This window comes from Juglans microcarpa x Juglans regia, chromosome 8D (genome assembly GCF_004785595.1).
Source record: "Juglans microcarpa x Juglans regia isolate MS1-56 chromosome 8D, Jm3101_v1.0, whole genome shotgun sequence".
Classification (NCBI taxonomy): domain Eukaryota; kingdom Viridiplantae; phylum Streptophyta; class Magnoliopsida; order Fagales; family Juglandaceae; genus Juglans; species Juglans microcarpa x Juglans regia.
Window position 1 is genome coordinate 29,800,255 of NC_054608.1, and position 27,676 is coordinate 29,827,930.

General features: G+C 35.0%; 1 protein-coding gene across 2 annotated transcripts; it reads right to left on the bottom strand.

Annotated features, from left to right (window-relative positions):
• Window positions 1-683: 683 nt before the first annotated feature.
• Window positions 684-26,754, bottom strand: LOC121243101 (wall-associated receptor kinase 5-like). Of its 2 annotated transcripts, none has more exons than XM_041141161.1 (3): window positions 3,405-3,793; window positions 2,591-2,770; window positions 684-2,011 (listed from the first exon to the last, which is right to left on the bottom strand). In XM_041141161.1, the coding sequence occupies exons 1-3, from the start codon at window positions 3,604-3,606 to the stop codon at window positions 801-803; spliced, it is 1,593 nt and encodes a 530-aa protein (XP_040997095.1). In that variant the 5' UTR covers window positions 3,607-3,793; the 3' UTR covers window positions 684-800. The 2 variants fall into 2 exon arrangements, with proteins under 2 accessions (XP_040997095.1, XP_040997094.1); XM_041141160.1 differs by lacking the exon at window positions 3,405-3,793 and adding an exon at window positions 25,751-26,754 and having other exon boundaries at window positions 688-2,011.
• Between the last annotated feature and the right edge of the window lie 922 nt (window positions 26,755-27,676).

Consider the following 27,676-nt stretch of genomic DNA (forward strand, 5'->3'; position numbering starts at 1 on the left):
TAAGTTCTACATGCAAGTCATGATCTTTAGTACTTGATCAAGCAATGGAGAGGGCATAGATCTATCATGGGTTGATTAATTACTTGTCAAAGATTCTCCTACCCATATCAAAGAAAAGTGAAGTGAGATATGCAAATTTGGAATTTTCTTTTTCGAATATTGGCAATAATTCTTACATCTCAATTTATTTGTATGAAATGAGAGACTTAACATATTAGGTTTCGATTACACGTTAAACCCAACTGTACAGTACATTCGGATCAAAGATGCACTCTTTTGCTGAAAATCATGTTAAGGAAAACTACAAATAATTAGGAAGACAAGAGCCACCCCATGAGGGAGTGACGACCCTCTTGATGAGGGTTGGCCAATTGAGCTCTAGATCTACCATTTTATCATTCATGTGTCGTTGTTTAGTTTTAGTTTCTTGTCATTTGTTCATATTTTTTTCCCCTAATTTTCTTTATGGAAAAGGCCGGGATAAATGTCATGATTCAGTTAATTAGTTGATGCTAATTGGCAGTGTAATGTACCTAGGAACTGAAGAGTATTTATGATGTAACCCTCATTGCATTATGAAAGAGAGTACAAATTGTACAACTTTTATTACATTAACATTTTTAAACACAAAACTGTTGCAAGTTACATCCAACTACAGAAATTTAGTAAAAGAGGGACAACCAAAATAAGGTACTGAATGATCTAGTCTACAACATTATTACACAACATTAATAGGCATGTAGAAGTTCATGAATGGATCTAATTGATTTATATAAATCAATTATTGTCAACTTAACTACTTATCGACCATCATCTAGGGGTTTCACGAGTTGGTTTATCATGCTATCATGTCCACCAACTACACTTACAGAAGAACCAACGCCAATATCAATGTTTAAAGAGAGTGTAGTTGTATTGAGTAAGTATTCTGTTTCTTCTGTGGTTTGATTATCCTTTCCCCATGGATGCTTTTCCATAATTCTCAATCCTTCTAGCTCCATTGCCACTTCCATCATAGTCGGCCTATCCTCCACTCTTAACATTAAGCACGCTTTTGCAAGATTAGCAACTTCCTTTATTGGCTCAATATTAGCCTCATTGACAATGTGATCCTCAAGAATGTGATGTAGACGATCCTCTTTCACTGCAGAACCAAAATACATTGCAAGATTTTTATAACTTTCAGGCCTATTGGAAGAAATTGCCTCTTCACCTGTCAGAAGCTCTGCCAACACAACACCAAAGCTGTACACATCACTTTTTTCTGTTAGCTGGCCAGTTTGGAAGTATTCAGGGTCCAAGTACCCAAGGGTTCCTTGCACCAAGGTGGTTATTTCTATTTCATCAAGAGCTATCAACCTTGAAGCTCCAAAGTCAGCAACTTTTGCTGTGTGGTTATCATCTAATAGTATATTTGTACTTTTCACATCTCTATGTATAATTGGCATAGAAGTTTCAGAATGTAGGTATGCAAGGGCTCTTGCTGTTTCTGTTGCTATCTTCAAACGTCTTTCCCATGAAAGAGAAGAAGCACGACTTATATCATGAATATGGTTAGAAAGAGTCCCATTTGTGATGAATTCATAAACAAGTAAGGGAACTTCTGTTTCAAGACAACAACCTATTAGTTTAACCACATTTCTATGATTGATTTGGGTAAGCAAAATCACCTCATTTATGAATTGCTTGATTTGGCTCTTATCACAGATTTTGGACTTTTTGATAGCAACCTCTTTGTTATCGGATAATACACCTTTGTAAACAGTTCCATAACCCCCTTTGCCAAGGACTCTACTCGCATCATAATTGTTGGTGGCCTTTTTAAGCTCATCATTACTAAAGATTTTTGTTGTCTCCATAGACCTTCCATGATTCAAAATATGTTCTTGTAATATTAAGCCACCATTTTGTTGGAAGTACTTTTCTTGGAGTTTGATGAGCTTCATTCTTTTCAATCCCAAAAGTATTGAAGAACCTCCCAATAGCAAGACTAGGAGACTCATGCTGATGCCTGCAGAAAATGAATTCTCAAGTAAAATTGTCACTAAAATCCAATGTTTCATTATTCATGTTTGAAAAGTGCTAGACATACAAAGAAATTTCACAAAATTAAACTCATACAAATTGATATGACATCATACGATACGATAGATCTATTTTATAATAAAAGTAGTATTACATCTAGACACGTTAGTTTGTGAGTTTACAATTTTATGAAATCATCTTGTAGCTAAAACATTTCTCTTCCTATTTACTCAATGCCAATAATATTATATCTGCGTTACAATTTGCAATCATTTTGAGCCAAGTTAATTAAGAACCAATATTTAGGACGACGGAATGAATATTTGAGCTAGAAAGTATTTACATTAGTGATTACCTCATAAGCTAGCATACATATATCTACCTTTGACATCTTTCAAATGTGGTTGATGTTAAAGCCAAAATCGTAAATTATTTTCAATTGCCTTTAATCTTTCTTCCAGATACTACAATGACACCAATTGATCACATCTATAGTTTTCATTTTCTAAATAGAGATGTTTTAACTAATTTACACAGACCGTACAAATCATTTATATATACTTACAAAGTGCAATGATGATATTCTTAGAATTGCTTGGTTTAGGAATAACGGGAGTGCAACTACTTCCATTTCTCCACCCATCTCCTTGGTACCCCATGGGGCAAGAACAGCTGTAAGACCCCACATGGTTGACGCATGCATTAACAGCGCACCCATGATTTAGAGTTTCACACTCATCAATATCTGAATAAAGCCCATGCCATGTCAAAACTCACATCCATCGGAGCAATAAAAAATATTCAATATGATGTCATTTAGCAGCGAAAACTAACTAACTAAGGGCCCTCTCAATAATTTTTGTTTTTAATTTTAAGGTACGTACATCGTTCAAAAATTCATTTTCTCTATTTTATCTAATAACTTTTACAATATAGTTTATTTATTTTTTCTATATCATCTAAACAATTTTTTAATACTTTTGATTTATTTTAAATATTTCTTCTAACTATCAATAAATTTGCAATATCCTCATTGCAATATTTCTCTATATACAATTTCATGTAATTATGTTCTATACACAAAAAAACAAAAATAAAAATTATAAGCTAAACAAAAATAAAAATTGATTCTAAATATATATAAAAAAAAAAGTGAGATTATATTAAATGATTATTTTTAAGTATATTATAAGAATATTTCAACATTTTAATAGTTATTAAAGAATATTTTTAAAATATTTTTAAATATATTATAAAATATTCATTTGCGACATATATTTGTAAAAAGATATTCTCGGAATATGGATTTGACGGAACATCAGAGACTCAAACTAAAGAAAACAAAGAAATTCAAAGAAGATCTATGAAATTACAATTACCTTGGCAACCATCAACGAGATATGGGTTTCCTTCATAGCCTGAGAAGCAGTTGCAGCGATACCCAGGACCGTTCGTGGAATCAGAACAAGTACTATTCGCTGCCTTACATGCATATTTTGTAGTATTCTTCTTAGCATCTTCGCATGTCTGGTTCCCAATTGCCCAATCTAGCACCAAGGGAAAAGCATCTTTATTCTGCATATTCTGAAGATCTAATGTGGAAAAGTTGTATTTTTTTTGTTTCCACCAAAAAGGCGAAACCGCATGGATTGAATTCGCTCACATTGGAGTGATTGTAAAGGCTGGTAACCGCCACCTTAAAATCTTTTATTCCATTTGGGATAGGTGTCTGGCAACAGCCTATGCCAGAGCAAGAATCGTTAACCATACTGTCCATGCTATCACAGAGTGACAAGCATCCTGTCGTACTATAATTCTTGTCTGATGACTCTGAACTTCCCATGATCGCGAGAGTGTCGCAACCGATGGCGGTGAACATGTTCTTCGTATACGAGATGGGAAACTCTTTCAGGAGGAGATTAGTATGGCTATTGCTGGAATTATAGTCCGATTTCAGTGGGCAATCACTGGCTACAGAAGATGAGACTCGCAGTTCACCATCCATTAATGATATGTTGAGTACCTCTATGTCACTAACGTGCAGAAATGGTGTTGGAGTACTTGTCGTGGAGTTGAAGGAGGAGAAGTTACAGGTAATGAAAAAAGATGAGTCAAGGTAGCAGCCTTCGGATGTTCCAAATGGGTAGGGGATTTCAAGCGATCCACATGTTCTGTTGCAGTTGGAATTGAGTACTTCAGTTGCTGATGTTGCTACAAATATTGTTGCTGAAATTACAAGTACCCCAAGCAGGAGTTTTACAGCAACTTTTTGCTGTAGAAGAACAGTTTGAAGCGAGGAGGACATGGTTAATAACTTAATTGCCTTTTTTTGTCTCTCTAATCTTATCTAATATTCTTCTTTCGCTGGTTCGTAGTAGTTAACTTAGAAGAAGATGGGCTTCTCTTTATAGAAGGCCACCATTAGTTGAACTAGTCAAGAATTATTATTTTTTAATATATATTCCTTTTCCCAAGCCAGTCTCCATCAAGAAGTCCCTTTTATTTATTTATTTGCCTCCGAGAAAGTCATGAAAAATATGTTTTTAAAGATAGTCAAGAAAATTAATATCTCATTTCTTCGAAGGGTATTTATAATTGGGTGGTAATGGTAGAACCACGTTGATCCTTAATTAGGGGCCGGACCCATGGCCTCCCATTTTTTTTTTTTTTTAAAAAACTATCAAAATATCCTTTAGATTTTATTCCTAATTCTATAAATATAGAAAATAACCCCCAAAAGATTTATAATCCCTTTATGCTGTCCAAACAACCCGTAAAATCGTTCATTATAGTGAATTTCACCTCCAAACAATCTGTAAATGTAGGCATTACACCGAACTACGTTAATCTCTATGTTTCACTTTATTAGTTTTTATTTGCTTATTTATTATTTATTTTATATATGAATGAATGCGAAGAACACCGTATAGATACCGAATCATTAACGTAGGTTGGGGATCATTTTTTCCTCCTTTCCAGTTTGTTGTGTAAATTAAGACATTAACTGTTGGTATCATATGTGGGATCAACTAATCTTCTGCATCAAAAATGGAAGAAGGATATTTTCCGACTCACAAGACCATTTCCAAATGAATAGATAAGATTTTTCAATATTAATATGTTATTTTTTCTTTTATTTCATTAACCTTGTTAAAGAAATAAAAAAAGTAGCAAAAGGGTCCGACGCCTCCATTCACAGCGTAGCCCAAGTCCGACCACAAGGACGAATTGTGCGCATCCTGCACAGTGCATATAGAGGAAGCACATCTACGTGCACGTTACGTATTTGCAAGCCAAACCTCCGTGACACCTACCAATAGAAGTGCTAATATGGCTGCTCATCACCTTGCTAAAGATACTCTCAATTTTAATGAGAAATTGTTTCATTTGAAAGATTATCCTCAATGTATTCATTCAACTGTTTTAATTGAGATGCTGTAAGCCTTCGGTAGTAATAAAGATCTGTTTCAATTCAAAATAAAATAAAATAAAAAAACAGTTTCAAGCAAGGAGGATTTAGTTAATTGCCTTTTTCTGTGTCTCTGACGTGGTACTTAACTTAGAAGAAGATGGCCTTCTCTTTATAAAAGGCAACTATTAGTACTCATCATTGAACTAGTCAAGAAAATATACTTCTTTTCCTAAGCTAGTCTCCGAAGTCCCTTTTATTTATTTATTTATTTCCCCCAATAAAGTCAAGAAAAATACGTTTTTAAAATGGTCAAGAAAATTAATATCTCATTTCTTTGAAGAGTATTTATAATTGGGTGGCAATGGTGGAACCACGTTGATCCTTAATTAGGGGCCGTAGCCATGACCTCCCATTTTAATAAAAAGAAACAAAATATCAAATATCCTTTAGATTTTATTCCTAATTCTATAAATATAGAAAATAGCCCCCAAAAGATTTATAATCCCCTTATGCTCTCCAAAATTTTTTAAAATTTTAATATACATAAAAATATATTTCTCTAATTGTTAATTTCCTACATTTTCTAATTTTTTTTATAATTTCTATATATTATCTATTTTTAAAGATGTGGCCCCACCAAAATTAAATTAAAGTAAGTTTAAGAGAAATAATAAAATTATTAATATTTATTGCAAGGACTTTTATTTTATAGTATTAAGCTTCTTAACATGAAATTTAAAATGAAAATATAAGAAAAATCATTTAAATATGATGATCTATATTAAAAATAGTAATTGCGAGGTTTTATCTTATAGATTTGATTGACTATAAAAACTTAATTATATATCGGTGGCATGGAAAAAGTTGAGATTTACAGAAATAATATTTTAAGCTCATACAGTTAGTAATATTGTATTATGGACATGATAGATGGTAACTCGGTAACATCTTTATTGCTGAATTTTAAAATGGTTTGGAGAGTTTAAAAATATTATAAAGAAAAAAAGAAAAAAAAAAAAAAAAAGAAAGACCCGTGGGAATTGAGTTAATAAATTAAGGGCTCCACACTTGGACAAGTATGCATATCCGGAAGGTTGACGAAAACTTTATTTGACACAGCCACACATGTGCCTTTCAGCTCTTTTTCAATATAGATTATTCTCTCGACTTTTGTGCCAAAATGAAAAAGAAAACCAAATATATTCTCATGTTTGGATTTTAGCATGGAAATTAATAGAATCCAAGAATTTTTGCGACCACTATTTTCAATGAATTAATTGATTTGAATAGTGAAATTAGATGAGACGAGTTAAATAATATATTATTAAAATATTATTTTTTAATATTATTATTATTTTAAGATTTAAAAAAGTTAAATTTTTATTATATTTTATATAAGAATTTAAGAAAATTATAATGATGAGATGAAATGTGATGAGTTAAAAATTTTTGTGTATCCAAATAGAGCCTAAGAGTCTACACTAAAATCACTTTCTTTACTGATACACATACTAGGGATGAAATCATCCACCTATAATTTAACCCTAAAATTTAAACACGTAATCTCCTTGTTAAACTTTATCAATATTTTTCAAGACATCACAGGTACACTTCCCACAAAAGCAACATAGAAGTGGTTTATAGCTAATACGTTTTTAAATATAGTCAAGAACAAGAAAATTAATTATTTCTTGTATGAAATGGTCAACAAAATTAATATCTCATTTTTTGGAGGGTATTTAATTGGGTGGCATTGGCGGAACCACGTTTACCCTTAATTAGGGGCCGGAGCCATGGCCTCCCATTTAAAAAAAAAAAAAAAATCAAAATTTCCTTTAGATTTTATTTCTAATTCTATAAATATAGAAAATGATCCCCAAAAATTTTTTAATCCCTTTATGCTCTCCAAAACTTTATAAATTTTAATATACACTCTATAATGTTTTTCCTACATTCCCTAAATTTTATATAATTTCTATATATTATCTATTTTTAAAGATTCGACTCCAAAAAAAATTAAATTAAACTAAGTTTAAGAGAAATAATAAACGTATTAATATGAATCCAAGAGACTTTTATTTTATAGTAATAGGCTTCTTAAAATAAAATCCAAAATAAAAATACAAGAAAAATTATTTAAGAGTGATGATCTCTATTAAAAATAGTAATTGAGAGATTTTATCCTCTAGATTTTATTGTGTAAAAAAAAATATTTAAGATCTTGTTTATAACATTATATTCTTAATATAACATGAAAATATCTAGATTTTACATAAAATTTAATAAACTAACTTACATACTAGAATGACAGATATGATCTTTTCTATGAAAAAAGCATATATACTCTAAATATTTCACTACAAAAAAAATAAAAAAATAAATAATGGTTGAATATTATTAATTCCATAAAACATTGTCCTTCGAAATCTAAAACAAATATTAAGTTGTGGTTTTTAAATTTTATTTGTACGTGAATGTAGCGAATTATTGATATCTAATTTTATCTATAGTTATATTTTTATATTTTCTTAATTTTTTTTTTTATTTTACATTAACGTGTTAGAAAAGTTGATCACCTCAAAACATTGTTGGTTCGGTCACTCTGGGATGGAGGCAACTTAATTATATATCGGTGTCATGGAAAAATTTGAGATTTACAGAAATAATATTTTAAGCTTATGGAGTTAGTAATATTGTATTATGGACATGATAGATGCGAACTCGGTAAGATCTTTATTGTTGAATTTTAAAATGAGTTGGAGAGTTTAAAAATATTATAAAAATAGAAAACATTAAAAAAAAAAAAGAAAAGACCCGTAGGAATTGAGTAGAAATTAATGGACTCCACACCTGGACAAGCAGGGTTGACGAAGACTTAATTTCACACAGTGACACATGTGCCTGCCAGCTCTTTTCCAATATAAATTATTCTCTCGACTTTTGTGCCAAAAGGAAAAAGAAAGCCATGTACATTTTCATGTTTGGATTTTAGCATGGAAATTTGGATTTTAGCATGGAAATTAAGACAATATTAGATTTTTCTGCTACCACTATTTTCAATGGTTTAAGTGCTGGTTTGAATAGAAAGATAAAATTAAATAATTTTTTATAAATTAATTAAAATATTATTATAATATTATTTTTTAAGATTATTATTATTTTATTATTTAAAAAAATTAATTTTTTATTATATTTTATATAAAAATTTAAAAAAATTATAATAATAAAATGAGATAAAATTAGTTCAAACAGGCAGAAGAGTCTATGTGTTACACTAACAATGTAATGCAGCATTCAATTTTGTAAAAGTAAAAATATCTGTGAATTTACGGTGTCTGCACTCTTGAAGGAAAATACTTTCTTTACTCTTTGTTGATGCACATTCTAAGAGTCAAATCAACAGTTTATAATTTAGACTAAAGATAAAACCGAAATCAAGCTAAAGGATTAAGTTAAAAAGAGATTAGAAAGAAGACTCAGAATCTTAAAACGTGTTACATAGTATAGAAGTTGATCACCTCAAAAAATTTAATATTTTATTTATATATCTGTGACATGGAAAAAGTTGAGATTTTACATAAATAATATTTTAAGCTTATGGACTCAGTAATATTGTATTATGGACATTCGATAAGATCTTTATTGCTAAATATTAAAATGACTTGGAGATTCACGGTCGTTTGTTTTTAAAGATGAGGTGAGATAAATTAAAATTAAAATAAAAAAATTAAATAAAATATTGTTAGAATATATTTTTTAATATTATTTTTATTTTGAAATTTAAAAAAGTTGAATTGTTTATTTTATTTTATATAAAAATTTAAAAAAATTATAATAATAAAATGAGATGAGATGAAATATTTCTTAAAAATAAACGAGATCCTAAAAATAGTATAAAGAAAAGAAAAAAAAAAAAAAGACCCATGATGGGCTCTACACTTGGACATGCATGCATATCCGGAAGGTTGACGAAGTCTTGATTTAACACGTGCCTGTCAGATCTTTCTCAATATAAATTATTCCCTCGACTTTTGTGCCAAATGAAAAAGAAAACTAAATACATTTTCATGTTTGGATTTTAGCATAATAGAATCCAAGATTTTTTGCGACCACTATTTTCCATGAATTAGAGTAGGTTTAGATTATAAGATAAAATGAAATGAGACGATTTTAAATAAGTTAAATAAAATATTTTTAAATTATTATTATTTAATATTATTATTATTTTAAAATTTTAAAAATTTAAATTGTTTATTATATTTTATGTAGACTTTTAAAAAAATTATAACAATAAGATAATATGAGATATGTTGATAATCTTTCTATATCTAAACGGGCCCTAAGAGTCAAAATGTTACACCAACAATGCAATGCAACATCCAACCTTGTAAAAATAAAAATATATGTGAATTTACGGTGTTTCACCCTTGAAGGAAAGCACTTTCTTTGTTCTTTATTGATGCACATTTTAGGAGTCAAATCAGCAGTATATAATTTTACACTAAAATAAAGTAAAAAATCAAGCTAAAGAATTAGGCTAAGAAGAGATTAAGAAAAAGACTCAGATTTCTAAAAAGAAAAAGATTCAGACTCCTAAAAGGAAAGAGGTTCACGAGACAAGTTGGACTTAATCATTTTAAAGAAATAGACCTCTATATAATGAAGAGATCCCCACAAATCTGATACGTTCTCCACAGAAGAGCCATACACTAAACTCACCACACATAGCGACTCCAAAGGCTATTTCCTAAATCCCTCTATTGTATTGTAATATATGTAAGGTTACGATAGATTGTAAAATTGTTCATTATAATGAATTTCGCTCCTTAACAACTCGTAGATGTTGGCATTACGCCAAACTACATTAATCTCTGTACTTCACTTAATTAGTTTGTATTTACTTATTTATTATTCATTTTATATATAGATGAAGGTAAAAAATATCGTATCAATGCTCGAATCATAAACATACATTGGGAGTCATTCTTTCTTCCCTTTTAATTTATGTTGCAAATTAAGGCATTAACTATTGATATCGTATGTGGGATCAATTAATCTTCTACATCATAATTGGAAGAATGATATTTTTCGATTCACAAGATCGTTTTCAAATTAAAAGATAAGATTTTTTTGATTTTAATATGTTATTTTTTCTTTTATTTCCTTTATTTAGTCCAACTTTTAGTCTTGTTAAGCGGGCTCTACACTTGGACAAGCATGCATGTCCGGAAGATTGACGAAGACTTTTTTGACACATGGCCAGCCAACTCTTTCCCCGTAAATTATACTCTAGACTTTTGTGTCAAAATGAAAAAGAAAGCAAAATACATTTTCAATTTTGGATTTTAGCATGGAAATTAATAGAATCCAAGATTTTTTGCAACAACTATTTTCATCGAATAAGGCCTTGTTTGTTTATGCAATTTAGATAGAATAAGATATTTTGTTGAAAGTTGAATAAAATATTATTTTTATTTTAAAATTTGAAAAAATTGAATTGTTTATTTTATATTTTATGTGGGAGTTTGAAAAATTTGTAATGTTGAGATGAGATAATTTAATTTTTTGTAACCAAACCAGCCCTAAGAGTATATGTTGCACCAACAATGTAATTCAGCATCCAACTTTGTAAAAACAAAAATATCGGTGAATTTATAGTGTTTGCTCCCTTGAAAGAAAACACTTTCTTTAATCTTTATTGATACACATTTTAGGAGTCAAATCAGCAGCCTATAATTTAGCCCTAAGATAAAGCTGAAAATCAAGTTAAATGATTAGACTAAGAAGTAGGGGTGTATAGGAACCGCTGGAATCGGCCGTCAACCGATCAGACAGACCGCCGGAGCAAGGAATCAACCGGAACGGGCAAAGACCCGGTCGGCGGTCGAGAGGAATTGAGGGAAAACCAATATCAGCAATTCGGCGCCGGTTTGAAAACTTGGGAAACTACTGAACCAATCAATCCAGTCTAATTTTTTTTTTAATATATGTATATAAAACGGCGTTTTTTAATATATGCCATAGGGCCATGACAGACGTCGGTGGTGTATCAGTTTTGCGCCGAAACCAACGCCGAACCCATCGGTGTACAACCCTACTAAGAAGAGATAAAGAATGAAACAGACTCTTAAAAGGAAAAAGACTCAGACTCCTAAAAGTATATGAATGAATGTGAAGAACAATGTATCAACACCCGAACCATCAACGTGGGTTGGAGATTATTCTTTCCTCCTTTCTAGTCTGTTGTGCAAATTAAGGCATTAACTCTTGTTGCCGTCTGTGACATCGACTAATCTTCAACACCGAAATTGAAAGATGGATATTTTTCTACTCATGAGATCGTCTCCAAATTAACAGATAAGATTTTTTGATTTTAATATGTTATTGTTTTTTTCTCGTTAACCTTGTTAAAGAAAAAACAAAAGAAAGCAGCAAACTGGTGGGGTGCATGACATAGATTGTGACCGTGACAGATGCACTGTGCATGCCATGCACAATAGAAATAAGGGTGCACGTCGACGTGCACCTTGTTGTTTCATGTGCAGGGCCCGCCGCCTCCGTGCACAGCGCGGCCCAGGTCCAACCACAAGGACGGACAACCACGCTTGTGCAACTATAAAACGTTGATTCCTCACCGTAGTGGCACACTATGCGCATCATGCACTGTGCGTATAGAGGAAGCACGTCGACATGCACATTACATATTCACGAGCCAAAGCTTCGTGAGCCGACGAGGCCACCACTTCTACATCCTGAACCACCAGCATTTTTTGTCGTAGGTGAGGTAGTCCTTGACCATGAAGGTCGCTCTCGATGGTGTCCATCGCCATACGTGGCTCTAAACAGCAGCATTGTTACCAGCCACCTTTGTGCATGATGTGACTGAGGTTCAACCACCAAAACGGTCAAACTGGGCTTCACGCCGGCAACAAAGTCCTTGGCCCTTCCCAACTCATTGGGGCCCCCTATGGCCGGTTACCCTTGTGATGGCAACAATCACATCGCAGAAGTTGGAGGCCAACGGGTAAACCACCTGCCAGCTATATTCCCGCAAGCGACTACGCGGCGGCGTGGGCACCTACATTCCTGCCATGAGAGGGCACAGAGACCGACGTTGATTATTTTTGTCGCTGGCGAGCTTCCACAAAGGTAAGGAACAATGCCAAAAAGCTACGCATTCCCACGGCCCCTGCCGCCCTAGTGGAGGGCAACGGCCTCACCTAAAGGAACGTAGCCTTTGGTAGTTTGTGACCTTCCCCCCAAGCTCACCACCCTTGTGGCGGACAACAAGCACGTAACACCACCAACGGGCAATGAGCATGTAATAACATGGAGAAGGTTTCACGCCACGAAACTCCTAGCTCTGCCATGGCAACCAAGTTTTCACACCACGAAGCTCTTTGCCGCCACATGGCGACCAAGCTTTCACGCCATGGAAGCTCCTCGCCACTGCTCACCACGAAGCTTCCTCGGATCCTTGCCCAAGCTCGCCATGGAAGATGGCAGGATGATAGCCTACCGACCATACAAGCCTTTGAGGCATTACAAGCTGGAGAGCAATGCGTTCAGTGTTTTGGTCTGTCAGCATTTTCTGCCGTCGCCATGGTGTCCCCGACCCACAGATAACTCAAAACCGTCACACCCGACTTGAACCATCCAAAAAGCCTCACTTGTGCCACCAGCCTGCAACTTCCTATCTGCAAGCTTACCAGCAACATCATAGATCCAAAGCATACAAGCAAGGAGATCAAATACCACCGATGACTTTTTCTGCCACCACTATCGCGCTCCTCGTCACCAAGGTGCACCTCACCTAGCCTCACTACCAATAAGGTTGTTCGCCCACATACGAGAGAACGTTGGAATGCCATGGCTCACCACCACGAAGACGCCCACAGCAGGACGAGCTGAGTTGTTGCCCACAGCGGGTAGAAACATGCTTGCCCTCCATGTTAAGCAAACAAATGGAGATGAGGATGTCCAACAACGTGGAAGCACTTCGGCAAGAAAAAATCACAACAAAACAAAATTGTTGCTCGCCATAGATAGAGCAGGTCGCCGCCATCACCTTTGCTCACCCATAATAGGTTGCCCGCCCATAGTAACTCTCTCTCGCCACACTTATTTGCTGGCCCAAAATCGATATTAAAAGAAAAAGAAAAAAGAAATCATTCTGAGACAAACAATCATCATCGCTACAAAGGAGTTCAAAGACAAGCAATTTTCCCGTGCAAAAATCATTCATCATTGAACAATCCCAGTCGAGAAAAATGGAAAGTAGCAAGAAAATTGCTTTGGAATATGTTTTGCTTTGGAACACTGGGAACAAAGCCCATCTCAGGCATCTTAAATTGTCTTCATCATAATAGATTGCTTGGTATCGTGAACACCCCTAATCGCTCAGGCAGACATCCACACAAATAAACAAACCCTATGCTTACATCTAATGATGTCGAATCTATCTCTTGCCCAAGCCGAGCTCCATTACCGTGGTTGAGTACATCTCCTACCCAAGCTGAGCTTCGTGCTTGCGTCTAATGTGGTCGAGTACATCTCCCACAAAAGCAAAGCTCCAAGTTTACACCTAATGCGGTCGAGCACATCTCTAGCCAAAGCAGAGCTCCATGCTCACACTTAATGCGGTCGAGTACATCTCCTGCTTATCTCTTCAAGGTGAACTCTTCACCACTTAGCACAAAATAAATAGAAAACCAAGGATCAATTTTTCAAAATTTATTCTACAGATTGTTGACTTGAATATTGTCAAGACCTTTTGTTGAGCACATCAACCTTAAGAATCGCAGGCATGTACAAGGATCAAATCGGCAGCCTATAATTTAGCCCCAAAATAAAGCCGAAAATCAAGCTAAAGGATAAGGCTAAGAAGAGATAAGGAAAGACACTCAGGCTCTTAAAAGGAAAATTGCTCAAACTCCTAAAAGGAAAGAGACTTAGACTCCTAAAAGAAAATAGATTCACAAGACAAGTTGAAATCAATCATTCCATGGAAATAGACCTCTATATAAAGAGGAGATCCCCACAAATCTGACAGGCTCTCCATAAAAGCTCCCTAAGCCAAACTCCACCGCACATAGTAGCTCTAAATGATCTTTCATAAATCTCTCAATTGTATTGTGAGATATGTGAAATCATGAGAAATTGTAAAATTGCCTATTATAGTGAATTTTGCTCTCAAACAATCCGTGGAGGTAAGCATTATACCAAATTACATAAATCTCTGTGTCTCTCTTTATTTGTTTTTATTTTCTTATTTATTATTTATTTTATATATGGATAAACGTGAAAAATATCGTATCGATGCCCAAATCATCAACGTGGGTTGGGGATCATTCTTTCTTCCCTTCCAATTTGCTGTGCAAATTAAGGCATTAATAGACATATCTAGGAATAAGTGATTCAAGCAACTGGAAATTAAAATGGCGTCTCCCACAATTGATCTTTTGAAGGGTGAGATTCCTCTTAAGCAGGAGTTCATGGTTTTGCCGATAATGCTTTCCCCAGTCCTGTTCTGATTGACATCATCAATGATTTCTGCACTGTTGGTGCTGGAAATCGGGTATAATTTAATGAATTAACTCCTTGAAGTCTTATGGTTTTATACCTTTAAGTACCTTAAATTAATGTCTTTAGGTTTTTTTATCTCTCTGCCTTTGTCTATCTCCCACTGATGGAAATATATGTCACCAAAACTTATGTTTTCATCTTTGCTTCCGACTTCTGCTTTGTTTGTCACCACTCATGGATCCTAGTAAGCACTTGTGTTGCTTAAACTATATGTTGGGGAGATTGTGTTCAAGTTTCAACGAGCAAGAGCTCTAAAATTGGAAGTTTAGTGACTAACTAACTATATATGTTCATGTTGTTGTCATATGAAATGAGATAGGGAGAGACTTTTGACTAAATTGGACACAACACTCCCCTTAATGCCTTGTGCGACACCCAACATTTCTCTCAAAAGTAGTGAAATTTCTCTTTTGGAAGAGCCTTAGTGAAAATATCCTCAACTTGGTGTTAGGTTTTGCAATATGTGAGTTGAATATGATCATCTTCCACGAACTCTCTAATAAAGTGCTGCTTGATTGGAATATGTTTTGTTCAGCTATGGTAGACAGGATTCTTTGTCATAGCAGTGACATATTTGTTATCACATAAAAGTGGAGTAGCTTCTCCTTGGTTCTCACCAACATCTTCTAAGATTCTCCTTAGCCATATTGCTTGTGAAGTTGCCAGTGATGTTGGAATATAATCGGCATTGGCATGAAAATATACCGGAACCAAATGAAAATGCATATCCAAAAGTGGTTCTCATATTATCAACACACTCGGCCCAATTACTATCATAAAACTCAATCAACTTTGCATCAACATTCTTCTCATAAAAATACCAAAATCAAGTGTACCATGAACATATCTCAACATACTCTTGGCTACCCCAAGATGCATTTGGCTTGGCTTGTAGATGACTCAAGACAATAAACTTATAGTCTACATAATATCTGATCTTGTAGTTGTCAAATACAATAAGCTTCTATAAATAGATACATCCACTTCTTTCCTTCCAACATGTTTCATCAATGTTTTATTCACAACCAAAAGAGTTGCAACCGATTTGCAATTCATCATTTTAAATCTTTCAAGAAGAATTTTTGCTTACTTTTTTTGGTATATAAAAACACCTTCTTCTTTTTGATAAGTTTCAATGCCCAAGTAGTAATGCAATTAACTCAAGTTACTCATTCCATTTTTTTTCATCATCTCCAATTTAAAATCATTAATTATTTTTTCATCATTACTGGTAAATACCAAATTATCAACATAAAGATAGACGATAAGAATACCAGTCGTACCTTGTGTCTTGACATACAAGTTGGCTCACTTTTGCATCTTTCAAAGTCGAGGTGCTTGTTTTATTCCAAACAAAGCCTTCTTCAACTTGTATACCTTCTTTTCTTCTCCTTCTTCAACTTCCTCATTTAAAACTTTATATAGGAAAGCTGATTTTACATCAAGTTGATGCGGAAACCAACCTTTTCAAGCCTCCAAAACAACAAGAGCTCTAAATAGTATCAAGCCGAGCCACCAGTGCAAAAGTTTCTTGGAAATTAATTCCGGGTTGTTGACTATACTCTTTTACTACAAGTCTTGTTTCGTTCTTTTGAACGAAACCACCTAGGTTTAACTTTGTTTTAAAAATCCACTTTACACCAACCACTTCTTTGTCTTTTGGCCCATATACCAACTCCCAAGTTTTATTTTTCTCAGTCACATAAATCTCCTCCTCCATGGCTTTCTTCCAAGCTTCTTCTTTAATTGCAACTTCAAGACACTCCGGTTCAAGAACACAAAAATTACAATTTGCATATACATCACTAAGGCTTTTTGTTCTTCTTGGAATGAAAGTTGGAGATGAGGATTTGAGCTTGATGGAGAAGTTGGAGATGATTGTGAATTAGTAATAAAGTTCTTCCACAGAAATTTGGTAATGGCCTTGGCCATTATGGTTGCAAAGGGGCTTCGCCTCTACTCATTTTGTGAAATAATCTACATCAACGACTATATATTTTACCCTTCCTTTCCCTAGCGGGAAGGGACCTCACAAATCAATCCCCCATTGAGCAAATGGCCATGGGGCAGTAATTGAAAATAACTTCTCGAGGGGACAATGCGGGATCTGGCATCTGATGCACTTCTTCGCAAACTGCTTGGCGTCTTTGTGGGCTTTGGGCCAGTAGTAGCCTTCCCTAAGGGCTTTCCTCGCCAAAGCCTTTCCACTAGAATGGTTGCTACAAACACCCTCATGTATCTCTGCCAAGACGTATTGCTCTTCCTCAAGCGAGATGCATCTTAACAAAAGGGCAGCAAAGCCTTTTTTTTTGTAAAGGATTCCATCAATCCTGACAAACCGTGTTGTGCTCCTTTTGATCTTCTTTCCTGCCTCTTTCTCCTCTGGGATTTTGCCTGTGTCCAAGTGCTCTGATATTGCCTTGGCCTTGAAGGCTCCACTTGGTTCACCTATACTCCGATTGCTGGGATCTCTGTCACTATTCTTTGTACCTCCCAAGGTAGATCCACCTCATCCCTTGTGAAGGCGGCTTTGGCCAGTCTATATGCTTTTGTGTTGTCTTCGCTCAGTATTTGCTCAAGACTAAAATAGGCAAGTTGGTTATGGATCTCCAAAACTCGACATAGATACTTTTTTAGCTTTTCCTGTTTCGTGGCGTACGCCCCGCTAACTTGGTTTACCATGATTTGGGAACTCGCATTTGCTTCAATCTCTATGGTGCCTAGAGTTTTTGCTATTGAGAGTCCCACTATCAAGGCTTCATACTGGCTTCATTATTGGTGGTTTTAAACGTAAGTGTAGTCATGTAGTAATGTTCTTGTCCCCCTTCTCCCACGATGTAGATCCATATTCCTCCTTCCATTTGGCAAGTGGATCCATCAACGAATACTAGCTAGGGTTGTCGGTGGGGTGCAACTTTAGTTTCCATTGGAAACTCGGAGAATTCGGCAATGAAATCTGCCAAATCCTGACCCTTCATTATGCTTTTGGGTACGTACACAATGTCAAATTTGTTGAGTTCTACCACATGCAACCAACCTTCTCGAGTTGTCTGGTTTTTGCAATATTCTCTCGAGGGGGTGTTTTGTTAATACCTTCATTGAAGGCCCAACCCAGAACGAATAGACTGTTCGGCCTAGCCCACTGGTAAGCTCCCCTAGATGCAACCTCCATAAGGGAGCGCACTGTAGGGGATGGGACTCGTCGTCTTGGAGACCCTTCAAACAACATCCAGCCCTTAAGTACCTATCAGTGCAACAGCAGGAAGTAAGGGGGACCCTCGATCCTCTATAACAAAGAGACATTGATGGACCACTAAGGACACTGGCAAGATAAAGTAGATCGGGGAACCAAGCCACATTAATGGCACCACTACCTGAGTTACAGGCCACATCAATGACATCGCACAAAAGTATGCTACATTAAAGGGCTCTGACAAAATGAATAGTAAAAGGACACATACTCTCAGTATAAATAGCAACTTTCAGGTATGAGAAACTCTCTATGATCCCTAGAATCTCTCATTATTTACAAACTTTCAAGAGACTTTATTAATTTTGGCATCGGAGACTCCTCGGTCCCAAGGCCACCCTTTCTTAGCTGCTTTCCACTTTATTTTCGTAGGCCCAGTTTTGAAAACCTGGGTTGCTGGAACTTGACCCAAAGGTATACAAAACATGAAGTTAACAATGGCGTCGTTTGTGGGATTCTTGTAGATCTTGCATGTACCTTGTATGCCTGTGACAACTCATTCCGGACAACTCAGAAGAGACATAGAGGAAGCCATGGAAGCAAGACTGAAAGCTATGGAGGATTGGGTGATGAAGTTGATCGACGGGGTGCAAACACTTTGCAAAGAGAATAAGGACCTTTGAAAGCCTTAATAAGGGCAAAACGAGGAGGCGGAGCCTAGCGATAGCGAGCACGTGGGGTCCCGAAACACCGAAGCTGGAGCAAACGTGGAGGATGAGAGGAAGAACATGCAAGACGAGCTCTACAATCTCAAAGAAAAGTACGAAAAGATTGCAAGGAAAGTGGGCACATCATCGCCAGTGGACCAACTGCTCACAAGCATTGGTCTACCCTACACAGAAAAGGTGATGGTTGTGCCCTCACCACCAAAGTTCAGGGTCCCCACCATGGAGATGTACGATGGAGGGAGGGACCCCCTTGAGCATTAGGAAACCTTCAGGGCTCAAATGACATTGCATGGTTTCCTAGGGGAGGTAGCACGCAGGACATACCTACTGACTCTAAAGGGGCCAGCATTAGTATGGTTTGGGTCTCTGGCGCCTATTTCGTAGACAATTTTGGAGAGCTAACTTGACTATCTTTGATCCAATTCATGTCAAGTTGGAGAAGAAGATGCCTAGCTGCTTACCTTCTCACCATTAAGTAGGGAGAGGAGGAAAGCCTGAAAACGTATCTGTCTCGGTTCAATAGGGAGCACATGACCACCAATGACTAGGATGAGAAGATAACCTTGGCGGCTCTTCTTGGAGGGTCTAGCCACGATCCCAGTTCATGGCCGAGTTGGAGAAAAGGACTCTCCTGACGCTATGGGAGTTTATTCACCAAGTTAACAACTTCATTAACGCTAAAGACACTTTTCGGGCCCTAACGGAGCTAAGGAAGAAGGAGATGGAGCGAGCGGAGAGAAAAGCAAGGGCCCCTGCCAAGGCTAAGGCCCATGAGAAGCTAGAAAGGGGCTCCTAGGACAAGAGAATGGAGGAAGCTCCGACGAGGGGAATGGGACCTCGTTTTAACTGACCTGCATTAACCATCCATGAGGCCGACACCTCTACTGCCTGCTAAGATGATGACCAAAGCATTGTCCACTGCTAACAACACTGAAGACTACTTCTCCCAATAAGGGAGGAGGGAGCATGCGGAATGGATAAGGTTGCGTTATCCCCAGCCCGAAGATGGGAGCTATCAAGGAGGAGAATATTGAGAGAAAGGAGCACGGACAGAGTCGACCGGCGCTAGAGGGAAGAAAGCCCTCGATAGCAACCACCAGCACGAGAGCCGTAACAAGATTGGCCCCGCTCACCACCTCCCAGGGGGACCTCCACTTGAAATATGGACCATAGCGGGAGGATTCAACCACCCCGCCAAGCACTGAAGGGGTGAGCCAACCCCGGCATCTCCTTTGGGGAGGCTGACTAAGAAGGGGTCCTGTACCCCCACAATGATGCGTTGGTGGTGACCTTGTTGGTCGCCAACTTCACTACCCGAAGAATCCTCATTGACAACTGGAGCTCTACGAACATCCTGTTCTGGAAAGCTTTCACCATGATGGGAATAGATGCTGTCCGGCTACATCTAGCCTCCATGCCGCTGAAGGGCTTCTCCGGGAATATGGTTCATCCAGTAGGAGTCATCACACTGTCAGTCCTCGCGGGCAGCTCCCTCTACACTGCCTTAATCATGGTCGACTTCCTACTGGTGAGAACCCCGTTGTCCTACAACGCCATCATAGGAAGGCCCACTCTCAACGGCTTGCGGGCAGTCACATCGACCTACTACCTTAAGATGAAGTTTCTGAATCCACGTGGAGTGAGAGAAATCTGATGCGAATAGGTCTTGGTGAGGGAATGCTACGTACAAGAATTGAAGTAGAAGGATGATGGGGTTACCCCGGGCGGCACCTCCAAGAGAGAGTAGGTCATGCACCGCTTGGAGAGCCCTGGTAGGCCATAGTCTATGACTCGCCTTGTTGGGCTCGAGGGGGAGCAGGAAGGTGCATGGCCCCAGAGGCAGAACAAGTGAAAGCTCCCCAGCTGAAGGCTACATCTTCCCTTATTTTTTAATTTGTTATTTAAATACTGTAAATTCTTATTGTTTAATGAAATGCATGATTTTTCAGGACAATCACCCCTGATCTTCTCCTCTGAATTAGTATATAAATCATCCGACTCTTCATTTTGAAATCCTTCCTCCAATCCCTCCTCAATCACCGTTGTTTCCATTTTGCACTTCGCTCCTTCAAAATTTTCTACTTTTCCCCTATTTTTTCCTAAATATTATTCTGGTTCACTGCCCGTAGCCATTGTTGGACTCAAGCTGGAATCGTGACAGTCACCACCTCCCTAATCTTCCTTTATTTTTTGTGCTTCTCTACTCCATTGAAGTCTTTTTTGGCTTGGTTTGTATAGTTTGCAGAATATTGGCGTCTCACGTAAGGCTTTGCTCGAAGTTACGGCTCAAACTGATTTGCAAACTCATCATTGTGTCTCTCTGCTTTTCCCCTTGTTGACAACCCTGGGTATAATGTAAGATCTATCCACATCTGAAGCACAACTTGGGTAATTTCTCGTATTTAAGTGAAGCTCATACTCTGGTGCCATATGCATTGACTATTCAATGAAGGCCTGAAAAATCAGAATCGGGTAAGGAAAAATTCAATAAATTAGGTGATTTATAAATCGAATTGAACGATTCATAAAAATTTTGAATAAGTTATTTCAATATTAATAAAAAATATTAAAAAATCGCATATAATGAAATTCAAACATTTAATATTATGTATAAAATATTATAAATATAAATCCATTTATTAGTTTTAATAAAAATATGATATGAATCTAAATAATTTCAATAAATATGTAATTTATGTATTTAACCTCAATTGTAGACATTCTTTTGCCTCATCAGGGAAATAGATAAATATCATTCAGTTATGTGAACATGATAAATGTAGTATTTATATACATTCACAAATTTAATACAAAATTTTCATTCATTTCCTATTTTTTTGTTCAACTGAAGAAAATAAAAAATTACATGCTTTATCTTTAATTATTCTATGATTCTTATTGAATACAATGATGAAAAATTTAATATATATTTAGTTCTATTATATTTATTTTACAAGAAACTAAAAGAAAAGACTCAGTTGTTAAATAATTTAAAAATAAATACAGTATGGAATCAGTTCAAATTGGTTTGAAATCAGCTATAATTGGTTTGAATCGACCTAAATCGGTCGATTGAAGTGATTTAGTTAACGATTCAAAAAGTTTACTAAAATTGGTTCGGTTTCTAATTGATTCAATTTTGAATCGGCTAAATCGATCTGAATCGAACCATTTTTTTGAGGCAACTTACTTTGACCTCTAGCAATTGGCTTTGTTAAATCAATCTCTATTTTAATGTGAAGCAAATTCCCCCGCTCCACAACATAATCTTCCACATCTAGCTCTACTACTTCCCCAATTGTACTTTCTATTTGTTCCACACTATCTCGATTCATGCACACTAAGGCAAATTATGGAACTGTACCCACTACAAGTCGTGGTCAAATCTCATCTTTCTACATTATGTAAACCCATCAAACAGTTTAATTGTAAATAAGCTAGTATCAAATAGTCATGGCATGCCTTCCTCTACTCTCTGTTTATCCACGTTGCATAGGTAATAATAAACACATTTGATCCAACCTCCTGGAAAGTAGCCAAAAGTAGCTAGTTTGCTCAGCCTCCACACTTTTGCCATTGAGGACGATATGACCTCTTTGCCAATTGAGCGTTTTATGCACACATTACCAAGCAAGCATCTTTCTCCTTTCTTCTGCACATTGTCCATTACCCTTCCATCTAACTCTATCGTTAAGTCTATTATTTTGTTAACCTCAATTGACTCCATAGTTCTTCTATACCATCCACGTCTTCCTCCTGATATCCTTGCTTAAGTAGTGACACAACACCCTCTTACTCCTGTTGGAGACATGCAAGATACTCACACACCTCCTCTATTCTCTTGGGAGAGGAAACATAGAGGAGACTATTACAAGGCGAATTCCTCTTTGGAGAGACATAGGTCTCGTTTGGATACTAAGAATATCTTAGAATATATGAGAATAATAGTGAAGTAGTTTGTGAATGTTAGTGAAGTAGTTTAAATTAAGATATTTTATTGGATTTTGGGAAATGGAAAAGAAAAAATTTGTATAAATATATTATATAGTTAAAAAAAATTTGAAGTATTATTTTTTAATATTATTATATATTTTTTTTTAAATTTGAAAAAGTTGTATTAATTTTTATGTTTTGTTTAGAAGTTTAGGAAAGTTGTAATAATTAGGTAATGATTAGATAAAAAATTTGAAGATTTGAAATTGAAAAATATTTTATGTTTAAATAATATTTGGAAAAGAAATATTTAAAAATACCTGAGAACAATTTTATTCCCAAACGGACAGTTAACATGTCTTTAATTTACTGGCTGTTTTCAGCATTGATATCAATGGTATTGCATACAAAGTTGTCCTATTAATATATATATATATATATATATATATATATATTTGCATGTTTTGCAGTTTCCTTCGATGATGCGACAATTGTACGTTCGTAATGTTAATATAGTAATTTCCTGCTTGGTTGGAAGTAGTTGATTTGGTTGTATGTCTTCCTTTCTAATTTTGGACAAATAAGTTTATAAGATATTATTAAGTGGACTCGATGATTAAGATATTATTTATTGTCCATACTTTTTTAAGTGGACTCGATGATGCTCAAATGCATGCATGGGAATATTAGACCTTTGTTCCAGAAAGTAGTCATCTAGAGTAGTTGAGGTTGGAACCAATGGAGAGTTCGACGTAGATCTATCATGGGTTCAGTAACTTGCCAAACATTCTCCAACCGATATAAAAGAAAAGCGAGGCGAGATATGCACATCCGGAATTTTTTATTTTAATATGGGCAATAATTCTATACATCTCAATTTATTTGAACAAAATGAGAGGCTAATTACATGTTAGGTTCCCATTATATGTTTAAAGCCCAACTACTTTACACTACATTCAGATAAAAGATGAACTCTTTGTATTTTTCGCAAATAATCATTCTCATTACGAATAATTACACAAAAGCGTTGCGAGTTATTTCCAACTACAGAAGTTTGGTAAAAGAGAGAGAATCCAAAATAGGTACTGAATAATCTATGCAATGTGGTAGTCTATATATATATGATCATTATCACACATTAACATTAATAAGCATACAGAAGATAATGAATGGTTCTCATTAATTTACGTAAATCAATTATTGTGGATTGGTCTCGTTCACTTTTATAAAATTTTTAACTCATTTCATCCTATTTAATCATGAGAATCTTTTTCAAATTTTCATACAAAATATAATAAGCAATTTAACTTTTTTAAATTTTGAAATAAAAATAATATTAAAAAATATATTCTAATAATATTTTATTTAATTTTTAACTTTTAACTCAATACATCTGAAAATAAACGACTCCTTAACTACTTATTATCGCACTTCATCTAAGGGTATTCAAGAGTTAGTTTATCGTGCTGTCATGTCCACAAAGCCACCATTTTGTTGGAAGTACTGTCCTTCGAGTTTCACGTGCTTCCTTCTTTTCAATCCCAAAAGCACTGAACAACCTCCCAAGAGCAAGACTAAGAGACCTATGCTAATAGCTGCACAATGAAAATGAATTATCAAATAGATCAACTGTCATGACCAAAATCCAATGTTTGATTATTCATGTTTAATTCAACCAAGCTAAGAAAAAGTATTTAGGACGACTCAATCAATAATATTTGAACTAGAAAGTACTGGTTTGTCATGATATGATTATATGTTATACGCAATGAGTAGTGTATACTTGTAATTTTACCTACAAGATTCATTTAATCACTTTTCTTAAATTCAAATTTTGAATTTAAATTTCAAAATCTTTAATGAATATTCAATAAGTGATATGTCAGTACGTATTATTATGTGAGTAAAAATTACAAGTATAAATAGTATTTTACATATACAATATGTGTATATAAACTTACATAGAACAATAATGATATTCTTATAATTGCGTCGTTTTGGACTGCAACCATTTCCATCTCTCCTCCCATTTCCTTCGTACCCCTTGGGGCAAGAACAGCTGTAAGACCCCACATGGTTGACGCATGCATTAACAGCACACCCATGATATAGAGTTTCACACTCGTCAATATCTGAAACACCATGAATACAGCCCATGTCATGTCAAAACTCACACCCATCGTAGCAATAAAAAATCTTCAATATGATGTCATTTGGCAGTGAAAACTAATTGACTAAGATATATTACGGAATATTTATTTTTAATAATTGCCAAAGAATATTCTTAAAATACTATTGAATATACTATGAGAATATTTATTTTCAATATCTATAAAATAATATTTTCATAATATAGATTTCGTTGACTGAATCTATACTTAGAGTATTAGCATTAATTTCATTAAATTTATCTTTAAAATTTGATAAAAAGTACATATTTTTCATAAATAAAAAATCCCTAGCCATAACCCCACATTGAATTAACAATTAGATTAATTAAAATAATAATATAATAATATTTTTTTAATAATAATATTTTTAATTTATTTTTTTATATTTTATAATTACACTAACTATATGTTAATTAATAATTTAGTTTGATATTTAAATTATTATTTCCCAATTTAAATATATTATGCCTCAAAATTGGGAAACAATAATTTAAGTAAATAAAATAATGGTTATAGATTGTGAACAATTAGTCTTCAAATTTAGAAATAAACTTAAATGTGCTGTAGTTCAAAGTTGATGATTTTAGTGAATTTTGATTCCAATATAATGATTTTAAACACAAACTCATCAAATTTTAAAGATGATACTTATTTGATGAGTCCAATACTAATCGTCTAATGCATATATAGACCATGAATTATGTACCTTGGCAACCACCAGAGAGATAAGGGTTTCCGTGATAGCCTGAGGAGCAGTTGCAGCGATACCCAAGACCATTTATAGAATTGTAACATTCACTATTCGCTGCCTTACATGCGAATCCTGTAGTATTCTTGTTATCATCTTCGCATGTTTGGTTTCCAACTGCCCAATCTAACACCAAGGGAACAACTTCTTTATCCTGCATATTTTGAAGATCTAAGGTGGAAAAGTTGTATGTTTTTTCTTCCATCACAAATGCGAAACCACATGGACTGAATTCGCTCACATTGAAGTGCTCAACATTCACAGTAAAATCTTTTATTCCATCTGGGATAGGAGTCTGGCAACATCCTACGCCAGAGCAAGACCCGTTAACCATACCGTTGATGCTGTCACAGGCTGACAAACATCCTGTTGTATAATTCTTGTCTGAGGCAAAACTTGTAATGAGCCCCAAAGTGTCGCAACCAACGACGGTGAACACGTTCTTTGTATACGAGATGGGAAACTCTCGCAGGCGGAGAGAGATATATCTATTTCTGAAATTATAGTTCGATTCCTGTGGGCAATCACGGGCTATATAAGTTGAGACTCGCAATTCTCCATCCAATGATATGTTGAGTACCTCTATATTACTAACGCGCAGAAATGGTGTTGGAGTACTCGTCCCGAAGTTGTTGGAGGAGGAGGAGTTACAAGTAATGAGAAAAAATGAGTCAAGATAGCAGCCTTCGGATGTTCCAAATGGGTAAGGAATTTCAAGCGATCCACATGTTCTGTTGCAGCTGGAATTGGGTACTTCAGCCGCTGCTGTTGCTGTAAATATTGTTGTTGAAATTACAAGTACCCCAAGCAAGAGTTTTACAGCTTGTTGCTGCAGAAGAACGGTTTCAAGCAAGGAGGACATAGTTAATTGCCTTTTTCTGTGTCTATAATATTCTTTCTTCGTTCGTTTGGAGTAGTTAACTTAGAAGAAGATGGCCGTCTGTTTATAGAAGGCAACTAGTACTCACCTTTGAACTGGTCAAGATTTTTTTTTTAATTTTTTTTCTCCTTTTTTGAGCTAGTCAAGAAAATATATTCCCCTTCCTAAGCTACTCTCCATCAAGAAGTTCCTTTTCTTTATTTATTTATACGTTTTTAAGTCAAGAAAAATACGTTTTCAAAGATATTCAAGTAAATTAATTATTTCTAGTCTGACCTAGTCAAGAAAATTAATATCTCATTTCTTTCAAGGGTATTTGGGTGGCAATGGCGGAACCACGTACGTTGATCCTTAATTAGGGGGAGGAGCCATGGCCTCCCATTTTTGCTCTTCAAAATTTTTTAAAATTTTAATATACATAGAAATGTCTCTTTCTAGTTTTTTTTCCTGTATTCCCTAAATTTTTTTATAATTTCTATGTATTATCTATTCTTAAAGATGTGATCCCACCAATTTTAAAATAAATTAAGTTTAGAAGAAATAATAAACTTATTAATATAGATCCAAAAGACTATTATTTTACAGTATTAGGCTTCGTAATATGAAATCTAAAATGAAAATACAAGAAAAACCACTTAGAGTACTCACATCCGGTGCCCTAAGCACCAGATTCCCTATAATTTGAAGTTTATTTTATGGGTTTTTTTTCTCTCTCTTTTTTTTTTTTTTTTTTTTTTTTTTATCATCATCATCAAAGACCCCTATATCTAAATCTCTATTTTAAGGAAAAGGTTTAGGAGATGAACAATAGTTCTCCAAATGTAAGGAATCATTGTTCATCTCCTAAACTATTTTTTATCAATATTTTATTTTAATACATAAAATAAATTATTTTCCTTTCATCTACATTTTCTCTCATACTCATATTTGTTATAATTTTAAATAAGAATTTTAAAAATAACTTAATTAATTACGAAACTATAAAAGAAATTAATTTTAAAAAT

Coding starts and splice junctions, on each gene's coding strand:
- LOC121243101 (XM_041141160.1), bottom strand. CDS start 26,654: ATGTCCTCCTTGCTTGAAACCGTTCTTCTGCAGCAACAAGCTGTAAAA. Junction 2,771..25,750: donor TCTCTCTGGTGGTTGCCAAG/GTACATAATTCA, acceptor GGCTTTATTCAG/ATATTGATGAGTGTGAAACT. Junction 2,012..2,590: donor GAATATCATCATTGCACTTT/GTAAGTATATAT, acceptor CATTTTCTGCAG/GCATCAGCATGAGTCTCCTA.